Raw genomic sequence first — 10285 nt, 5'->3', positions numbered from 1 at the left:
AAACGCAGCATGTTCATTAATTTTGCGGCTTAGTCTGCGTTTTTAGCTATTTCCTATGGTCCAGAAGACGCGCAGAAAAAAACGCATGGAAAACGCGCAAAAAAAAGTGCGTTTTCTGGGAAGGGAGTCCGATTTTGTGACTTAGGCTATGTGCACACGCTGCGGATCTGCAGCAGTTCTGCTGACAATGTACAGTACAATGTAAGTCTTTGTGATTTACAATCTGCTGTGCACATGCTGCGGAAAAGCTGATGTTTTGAATCCGCAGAAATAAATGACGTGTCAATTCTCTCTGCGGATTCCGCTGCGGTTTGCCACCTATTCCATTGTTGAAGTGTCAAACCGCAGGGGAAAACCGCTGGCCAATCCGCAGGTAAAACTGCAGGTCATATTACCTGCGGTTTTATCTGCGGATCCGCAGAGTGTGCACATACCCTTAGGCTATGGGCCCACGTAGCGTTTTAAAACGCTCACTAAAAACCGGACTCCTTCCCAGAAATCGCACGTTTTTTTCCGCGCGATTTCACCCCGATTATGATCGCGATTTTCGCCTGCGATATTCAAGCACTTTCCAAGCGATTTGAAGCATTGCTTGGAAAGTGATTGACAGGTTGGTCACACTCGTCAAACATAGTGTTTGACGAGTGTGACCAGGTTTTTACTATTGAGGCCGCCGATGCGGCATCAGTAGTAAAAGATAGGATGTTAAAATGTTAAAAAAAAAAATAAACAAATCGGGGTATATTTACCTTCCGACGTCCCGCGCTGCATTCCCGGCCTCAGCGTTCCCAGTAATGCCTTGCGAGACCTGTGATGACGTTGTTCTCGCGTTACTATAGCGATCTCATGAGACCGCTAGAGTCACGCGAGACTACGTCATTACAGGGCCTTGCCGCAAGGCATTACTGGGAACGCTTAGGCCGGGAATGCAGCACGGGACGCCGGAAGGTAAATATACCCCTATTTTTTATTCTTTTTTTTTTTACAGGGGTATGGTACCCAGGGCCTGGAGGACAGTCTCCTCTCCTCCACACCGTGGGTACCAACCTCACATGAGACGCTTAACTTCCCGCATGGTGGGCATAGCCACATGTGGGAAGTCAGCGATTCTCATGCATTCCTATGGGTGCGGAATCGCGGCAATTCTTTGCGATTCCGCACAAAAGAATGAGCATGATGCGATTCCGCCGCGGAAAAAAACGCAGCATTAGCACAGCATGTGCGGAATGCCATAGGAATGCATGGGGGGCGTTCTGTACACGATTTTTAAGCGTTTTCGCGCCGAAAATCGCGGCAAAAACGCTTAAAAATCGCTACGTGTGCACACAGCCTTAGGGTTCACAAAGCTCCAAGGAGCAGAGTATGTGAGTGACGGCGAAGTCCATGAGACAGGCGAAGCACGGTGTGCTGGCACACAACAGGACGGCTGTCGGGCGGCCCCTCGCTGATTACAACGGACATCGGATGAATGTGCCGCGAGCGGAGGATCAGTGCCACCAGTCACACGCCGTCCCTTCTCGGCCGTTCACTCCAACCAGACTGGGTGAGGTGACGTCAGTTCCTGCATAGCTCCGCCCTCTGCTCTCATAGTCAGCTCCTCATTGGTCGTAGTTTCATGACGTAGTGTTCCGTGATTGGTTTCTGATATTAACACTGTCGTTTCTGGGCACCTCTTTAGAGCTGCTGGAGATAACGGACCCCATAGCATCTCAAGGGTTAATGATGCTCCAGCTGTGACAGGGCGGCTCCTCCAGGAGAGCAGGGGCTTTGTGTTCGGGACCCTGGAATCACGGAGCCACAGAGCAACGGGGCCGGAACCAGGACGGGAGGCGACTGCCGTGTGAGGGGTCCCGGGAGTAGGGGGTCTGCCCTGTGAGAGTCTCAGCATTAGGGGGTCTGCCGTGTGAGAGGTGTTAGGATTAGGGGTTATGCTGTGAGAGGAGGCTCCCAGGATTATGGGGTCTCCGCATTAGGAAGTCTGCCTTCTTAAGATCCCAGGATTAGGGGGTCTGCCTTGCGAGGGATCTCAGGATTAGGGGGGGGCTCTTCTTTGTGAGGGTCCTAGGATTAGGGGGTCTGCCGTGTGAGAGCTCTCAGGATTGGGGTCTGCTATGTAGGTGATCTGCTTTGTGTCCTTGTATTTGGGGGGCTGCGGTTTTGAGGCTCCAGGTATGAACAGTTGTGGAAAGTTGACTGTTCCGAGTTGCTTTAGGGCTCTGGAACAGGAATCGGGGAGTGATATGCGGGGGCCGCAGGCCTGCCAGGGTTTGTCTAGCACCTGCTGACAGTTGTGTGGAGTAGGAATGTCTGAGGGACTTCACAATGGGGTTGATGATGAGGATGGAGGGGTCCTATTTTATGTGAATAAAGGCGGTCTTCCCATAGATGAGCCCACATGGGAACGGATGTGGGGATACGTGGCACGGACTCATCCTGAGGGGGAGAATCTTGTTAGGCTGATACGGAACGCTGTGGATCTGCCTCGGGTAAGGGTCCTAATGGGGAAAAATCTGAGGCCCTACTTTCAGGAAGAGTCTAGGTTATCTAATGCTACTTCCCACATCCACAGTTGCCAATCCCAGCAGTGCCAACGCTGACGTCCGGAGCCTCTGTGCCGGAACGGGTGGAGGCCGTGCAGCGCTACATCCGAGAGCTGCAGTATCCTTCACCCCATTCTACCTCATCCCAGACTTTTATGAATGGAAAAAAGCAATATACTGGATGATGTGGTCATGTGAATGGTGGCTGGCACATTTCTGGTGGTGGTGGTATGACTGGTGGGTGGCACAGTCCCTGTGGTGGTGTGATGGGTGACCCATGAGTCGCACGGTCCTCAGGTGGGGTGATGTGGTCATATGACCAACACAGTTCTGGTGGTGGTCCCAGTCTTGGTGTGATCGATGTGACCAGTGGTTGCACGGTCCTGGTGGATGTTTGATGTGATCGATGGGTGATGTGGTCATGTGACTGGTGGTCGCTGCCAATTTTGTGTGATGAGAGCATATTTCTTTCCTCTTAAAAATCTTCTTGAAAAAACTTTAAATGTAAAACGCTGATGAAAACGGAGACGTCACACGCCATAGATCACTGAGATCCTAGAGAATTTTCCTCGTTTTGTCCATAGCAAACATCTGGTGGGCTCCGGAGGTGATGGTCTTCCTGATGGGGTCTCCAGGGTTCGAGACCGCCGACCTTTGACCTTAACTCTCGACTCAGATACAATCACACAGGGACCCAGTTCTTTGAAATCAAGAAGACGCGGCCACTCACTGGGTGAGATACACCAACGGTAACGTTTGGTTGTGGCATTGCACATGCCCCGTCTAGAATCCAGTGTCAGACGATTAGATATTGGGGTACAGAACCACACCTATGAACTACGATATGATGGGGCTGCAAAATAGTAATCGGGGAACATGGAGTGAAGGGAGCCGAATTAGCTGGTCTTAGACACATCCCCCCCTCCTCCTCTTGTGTGCCGAAATCTTAGCATCATGGTGAAAAGGGAATGATGGAGGTGACAGATTTTGTCTTCTCTCTTTCATAGGCTTATGGACCTGGCCAAAGAAATGACCAAGGAGGCTCTGCCGATCAAGTGCCTGGAGGCCGTGATTCTGGGCCTGTATCCTTTCAGAGGCAAATTTATACCATATATTGAGGGTAGAAGCATCACATCCAGAGCAGAATCCACAATTCTGCAACACAGGGTTAGGCCAGGGTCACACTTGCGTATGGCATCGGATGCGATACGCTAATGACCCTCGGCTCCTGCTCTGCTGCGAGCCGATTGTCATGCTACTGTGCTCCGAGCCTCTCGCAGAGAGAATTGGAGCACAGCTGTGGAGGTGAAGAAAGTAATTTCTTCATCTCCTCCGTTGCCGGCGTATATCGCACCGCACTCGGATGATATCCGAGTGCTGTGGAGTTGGTAAGCCAAACCTGCGACTCCAACTCCTCAATTTCCCTTACTCTGACTCCACGACTCCCACATATATTGCTTATATTTAAGTGAAAAAATTTATTGTAGTACAATGTGAACATCAGACATTTAATCATTTTTATGATACAATAATCAAGATATTTAGATAGAACATAATATATATTTATTGGAATACAACTTTAGGACACAAAAAACTAATAAATTGTAAATATGTAATACACTATGTAATATCGATTACATATATATTGTGTATATATATCACTATGTAATAATCTATATAAGTGGCAAAAAACAGTTTTCAACAAAAACATACTAAATAACATTTGTGCAGTCTATGAATTTGTTCTAAGAAATAGAATTGCCTCCATCAGATCCTCCTTCATAGAGGACCTCAAATCTGACCTAATCATTTTAAGGCTAGAGAACAACCTCTCTACAGTAACTTGGGTTGGAGGAAAAGCCGTAACTACATGGGCAACATCTCTAACAATTTCCGGGTATAAAGGAATTGCCTCATGCACAGTCAGTTTTGATGAACGGTTGAATTTTTCTATTTATTTGAGAGCAGGTGAAACATTTTGCTGAAATATGGTCAATCTGCTTGCTATAGGAGACGGAGTGAAATCTTTTTCTTTGCGGCAACGCTTTGCCTGCTCCATGTCATCCAAATACTTGTCAAAGTCAAACTCCTCATCTGATGATGAAGATATGGCAGCAGTAGCACTGTCAGGACCCAAGTCCTCTTGCGCCTGGCAGTCCTCCTGTAGGCCACTCATCCTAACTGCTACCTCACTCAGAGCTTCTTTTCCTTTAGTAAGCTGTTGATCATCAAGCAATATACGATGACTTGGGTCCACATAAACAGCTGCCAGAAGAATTTTATTTTCCAATAGCTGTGTCTCTCTCCGTTTCATTGAAGCAGAAATGCCATCTGCGATTAAACCTCCTCTTTGGAACAGGCAAAATAGCAAGTTCTTCCACTCTCTTATGAAAATGCCAGGAGTTAAATCCTCAGCTTGTAATTTTTTAGTCACGGTAAATGGGTGATTAAGCAATTCCTTCAATTCAGCCACCTGTGTCCATTGACCTTCATTTAGGGATACCTGAGGGTCGGCCATATCTATAAGAAATGGTTTTAGTCCAAGCAATCTCTCAATCATTAAATAAGTGCTGCCCCACTGAGTGGCTTGATCAACAATTGCCCCTTTCCCAGCACGTCTCTTCAAGATGGAATCAATTTTAGGGGTTCTGGCGGCAATAACCAATTTCCTCACTTTTCCAATCAGATTTCCAGCATGTCCCTCTTGCAGACTATCTCCTATTGCCACAGCTGCAGCGTGTGCACAACTTTCTCACTTTCTCCAGCTCGGGGCCCAGGAATCGGATCCTGTCCCCCTCCTCTCTCTGGTGAAGACGGCAGAAGACAGGACAGAGGAGGGGAGATTGCCCCCTGCAGTCTTGAGCCAGTGCAGGACGGGAGCACTGCAGCATACGAGTTTTGATAGGTGCGTGCCCGTTTCTAGGGGGGGCAGCTGCCCCTCGCTGGCTACGGCCATGATTCACACACAGCGTTTTTGCGGATCTGTTTTTTGCAGTAAAATGCAGTGACTCTGGGCATCCCAGCAAAGTCAATGGGTTTCAAGATATGACATTCAGACACATTGTTTTGTGAGGATCTGTTTTTGGGCTGAATGAGCATGTCAGTTTGTGTGGCGTTTTTCTAATCTGCTTTTGCTATTGAAAACATTATCTATGAGCTCAAAAAACTTTCAGGTGATGCGGTTTTTTAAAAATCTGATCTGCTTTTGCAGCTGAAAAACGTATCCTCAAAAAATGTAGGAAAAATGCTGTGTGTGAATGTAGCCTTAGATCAGGAATAGAACAGCCATTTATAGGACATTTCATAACTTTCCCAAATTCTTATGAAAAAATATTCAGCACATCCTGCATTGAACTACTGTACCCAATTTATTATATATTTTAGGAGTCGGAGTCGGTCCATTTTATATCAACTCCACCAAAATGAGCACCGACTCCACGGCCCTGATGTGCACTGCCACTCGCACCCTTAGTGAGTGAGCCGGGACTCGGTGCAGTTGTTCTCGCATGCCGATTCAGCATGAGAAAATAATCACAGATGTGATCTGCCACATAGATTAACACTGAGCCGAGTGCTATGCGATGTCTTCTTGCATAGCACTCGTCTGTATTCTACGGTAGTGTGACCCTGGCCTTAAGGCCCCGTCTCACTAAGCAATCTCGGTAGCGAGATCGCTGCTGAGTCACAACTTTTGTGACATAACAGCGATCTCACCAGCGAGATCGCTGTGTGTGACAGCGATCAGCGAGCGGCCCCCCTGCCGTTATCGCTGATCGCTGGAAGAAATCTCTGGACATTTCTTTGGTCGCTGGTCTCCCGCTGGCCAGCACGCATCGCTGCGTGTGACAGGCGGGAGACCAGCGATCAGGTGTAAAAAATAATTAAAAAATATAGTTATTCTCACCTTCCGACGTCGCGTTCAGCCATCCTGCCTCTCTCCACGCTCCGGTCCCAGTGATCCTTTGCACGAATGACCGCGAGACTTTGTTATCCCGCGAGACTGTGACATCTCGCGGTCATTCTCGCAAAGGATCACTGGGACCGGAGCGTTGAGAGAGGCAGGATGGCTGAACGGGACGTCGGAAGGTGAGAATAACTATATTTTTTATTTTGATTCTATTTTTTACAGGATGGCCAGCGATGCCGGGCGCTCGGCATCGCTGTGCTGATCGCTGGTGAAGCTGTCTGTGTGACAGCTCACCAGCGATCACATAGCGATTTACCAGCGATCCTGACACCTTCATATCGGTGTCGGGATCGCTGGTAAGTCGCTTAGTGTGACGGGGCCTTTAGTGTTGCACTCCGTGTACACGAGTAGATAAGTGACCTCGTGAGGCTTACATTGGCATAGAACTCAGTGTGGGAGGTTCTGAGAGGCTTACGTTGGCGTAGCGCTCAGTGTGAGTGGATTAAGGCTCCGCGAATCTTGTCGGTGTTGTGCTTAGTGTAGGTGAGTAAATGAAGGCTACACGAGGCTTACGTTGTGGTAGCACTCAGTGTGGGAAGTTCTGTGAGGCATACGTTGTCAGTAGATTGAGGTTCTGCGAGTCTAATTGGTGTAGCGGTTAGTGTAGGTGAGTAGATGAAGGGTACACGAGGCTTACGTTGGCGAAGCGCACAGTGTGAGTAGTAGGAGGCCCCGCGAGGCTTAAGCTGGCGCCATGCTCAGTGTTGGTGAGTAGATGGAGGCTTCACAAAGTCTTGCGATGGCAGTGTTCAGTGTAGGTGTGTAGATGGAGGCTTCTAAAGGCTTATGTTGGCACCATGCTCCGTGTAGACAAGTAGATTGAGGCTCCGCAAGGCTTTCATCGGTGAAACACTCACTGTAGGTTAGTAGATGGCGTGTTCTCGAGGCTTATGTTGGAAACTCAGCGAGGCTTACGTTGGCGCGTTTGTCTGTGGTTAGTAAAGGAAGGCTCCATGATGCTTGGGTTGGCGCAGCTCTCAGCGTTAGGAGGAGGAGGCTCTGCAAGGTTTATGTTGGCGCCGCGCTCAGTGTAGGGGAGTAGGAGACTCCGCGGGGCTTACGTTGGCGCTTAGTTCTATTATGTGTAGATGGGTGCTGCACTCAGTTTAGCCCTTGTGCTTCAATTCTGTGTTCATTCTGCACAGATCTGAGCTGATCAGACGTCTCCACTGTTTCCCTGAGCTCTTGTCGCCAGATATTTGACAAATCATATCTCCGGCCTTGAGCGCTTCCCCGTTAGCTTCAAGACTCAATTTGCAGGCGGCTGTTTTCGCCACATTGTGCTAGGACTGCACTGGGGCGGACACTTTGGCGCTATCGGCATCAGTCGCAGGGAAGATCTCATGTACAAGCCTCTTCGGCACAGGACTTTGAATGATCTGATGGTAGATTTCCAGGAAGCGTATGCTCGCTGCTGGCACATGCTCAAGAAGATAAAGATTGGTCCCTACGTGTCACATGACCCACACAGCGTGGAGCAGATAGACTGGAAGCACTCGGTGCTGGACGTGGAGGAACTGGGTGCAGAAGGGCTTCGCCGGGAGCTGGAGCGACACAGCAGAGACATGAGACTCAGGGTAATGACGGCGTACAGGTGGAGACATCCAGCAGGGCCTGGCCTTTTCCCATTTACAAATGTCTCTTTCTTCATAGATAATTAAGGGTCCCCCTTCACCTCCAAAAGAGCGAAGAAGAGAAGTCACCCCATCCCCTCAGAGAGGACAGGCGAGCCCTCAGCGCAGGGAGCGGCCGGAGAGACGGTATGGTGCTGCCTTTCTTTCCGCAGTTGCTTGTCGACGTTTCGCACAGATCTTGGATATGGCATTAACCCCTTTCTGCCAGCTGATGGGATAATACGTCAGCTGGCAGTATCCCCCGCTTTGATGCGGGCTCTGGCAGTGAGCCCGCATCAAAGCCTGGATATGTCAGCTGTTCAAAACAAGAAATATGCGCACCGCTGCCCCATCACGTGATCGGGGGTCATCGGTGCGTTGTCATAACAACCAGAGGTCTCCTCCAGACCTCTATGGTTGTTGATGACTGATTGCTATGAACGCCACCCTGTGGTCATTCTGTTACATAGAGTTGATCTGTGCATCACCTCTATGGAGCAGAGGCGATCGAGTAGTGGCAGTTTCTAGCCTCCCATGGAGGCTATTGAAGCATGCCAAAAGTAAAAAAAAAGTTTTTAAAAATATGAAAAAAAATTTAAAAAAAACCCAGAATTTTAAATCGCCCCTTCAAAATAAAATAAAATTAAACCTACACATATTTGGTATCGCCGCGTTCAGAATCGCCCGATCTATCAATAATAAAAAAGGATTAACCTGATCGCTAAACGGCGTAGCCAGAAAAAAAATCGAAACGCCAGAATTACGTTTTTTCCAAAAGATCTATCTGCACAAAAGTGGTATAATTAAAAACGTCAGCTCGGCACGCAAAAAATAAGCCCCACCCGGCCCGAGATCACGAAAATTGGAGACGCTACGGGTTTCGAAAAATTATGCATTTTTTTTTAGCAAATTTTGGAATTTATTTTTACCACTTGCATAAAAAAGAACCTAGACATGTTTGGTGTCTTATGAACTCGTAATGACCTGAAGAATCATAATGGCAGGTCAGTTTTAGCATTTAGTGACCCGAGTAAAAAAGCAAAACAAAAAACAACTGTGGGATTGCACTTTTTTTTTTGCAATTTCACCGCAGTTGGAATTTTTTTCCGGTTTCCGAGTACACGACATGGTGAAATCAACGGTGTCGTTCAAAAGTACACCTCGTCCCGCAAAAAATAAGCCCTCACACGGCCAAATTGACGGAAAAATAAAAAAGTTTTGGCTCTGGAAAGAAGGGGAGCGAAAAACAAAAAAAGCTCCGGTCATTAAGTAGTTAATGAGGCCAAATGGGTGGTGGTGAGATTGTGCGAACACTTGCTGATAATGCCCCATGCACATACATAATGCTCCTGCCTGTGCCAGATCCTGGCACTAAAGGTTCCGGCTGCACCAGAGACAGAGGGCAGTCCAGAACCATGGCACTATGGGCCAGAACTGCTGTACAAGCCGGTTAGCAACATGACATGGCTCTGTACCTCCCAGAGCTGCGGCTCATAGCTCTGCCCTTATGAAGCAGAGCTACAGTGTGAAGCATTGCGTTCAGACAGAGGAGTAGACCACACGAAAGTCTACAGCAGGAGCCCCATTACTGATCGTTCTGTTGCACATTGTCAGTGCTCAGCCTGGCTTCTCAGGTTATTAATGGACCACTGCCCGGTCAGCTTAACCACTGGGCAGTCATGATGGTGCATGGTACAACGGACTTTAGTGGAGATGTTTACGGGTGCCAGATCCTGTCCCTGATATTGGGATTCTGTTCTGTTTTTTAGGCCTTCAGGGGAAAAATCTGTGGACCCCAAGACTTTACCAGACCTCAGCAGCTACCAAATCCGGGTGTGAGGGACCGAGCCGGATGAACAGATGATCTTCTTACCTCGCCTCTCCCTGGACTTTCTCCACCCGGAGAATCCATGGAGCGACCCGATCTGACTCCTTGTGCATTATTTAGTGACAGGGTCACCACTACTGAGCGAGGGGCTACAAGTCAGAATTAACCCTTTACAGATTGCCTTATCACAAAGCCACATGTGCCAGCTTATCAGGGCCCAGCCCTGCTCTCACTCTGACCTTGACGCCGTGGCGTCGCACATTTGTCATCCCATTTATCCCAGCACTTCTTCTTCCCTAATAAAAGGTGTGATCTAAGCGTGGCCTCATCCGGCGTT

At 48.5% G+C, this 10285-nt stretch overlaps 1 protein-coding gene across 3 annotated transcripts; it reads left to right on the top strand.

Moving 5' to 3' along the window:
• The first annotated feature begins 1679 nt into the window (after nt 1–1679).
• On the top strand, nt 1680–10265 carry VASH1 (vasohibin 1). Of its 3 annotated transcripts, none has more exons than XM_073587576.1 (8): nt 1681–1872; nt 2386–2486; nt 2570–2658; nt 3217–3273; nt 3548–3622; nt 7703–8084; nt 8161–8267; nt 9890–10265. In XM_073587576.1, the coding sequence occupies exons 2-8, from the start codon at nt 2406–2408 to the stop codon at nt 9957–9959; spliced, it is 861 nt and encodes a 286-aa protein (XP_073443677.1). In that variant the 5' UTR covers nt 1681–1872; nt 2386–2405; the 3' UTR covers nt 9960–10265. The 3 variants fall into 3 exon arrangements, with proteins under 3 accessions (XP_073443669.1, XP_073443677.1, XP_073443683.1); XM_073587582.1 differs by having other exon boundaries at nt 1682–1840; XM_073587568.1 differs by having other exon boundaries at nt 1680–2486.
• Nucleotides 10266–10285: the final 20 nt, after the last annotated feature.

The sequence above is a fragment of the Dendrobates tinctorius genome, unplaced genomic scaffold (assembly GCF_039654945.1).
Source record: "Dendrobates tinctorius isolate UK_male_01 unplaced genomic scaffold, ASM3965494v1 ptg000010l, whole genome shotgun sequence".
Taxonomy (NCBI): Eukaryota; Metazoa; Chordata; class Amphibia; order Anura; family Dendrobatidae; genus Dendrobates; species Dendrobates tinctorius.
The sequence above is the reverse complement of the archived record's forward strand: the minus strand, read 5'-3'. Positions and strand labels throughout refer to the sequence as shown.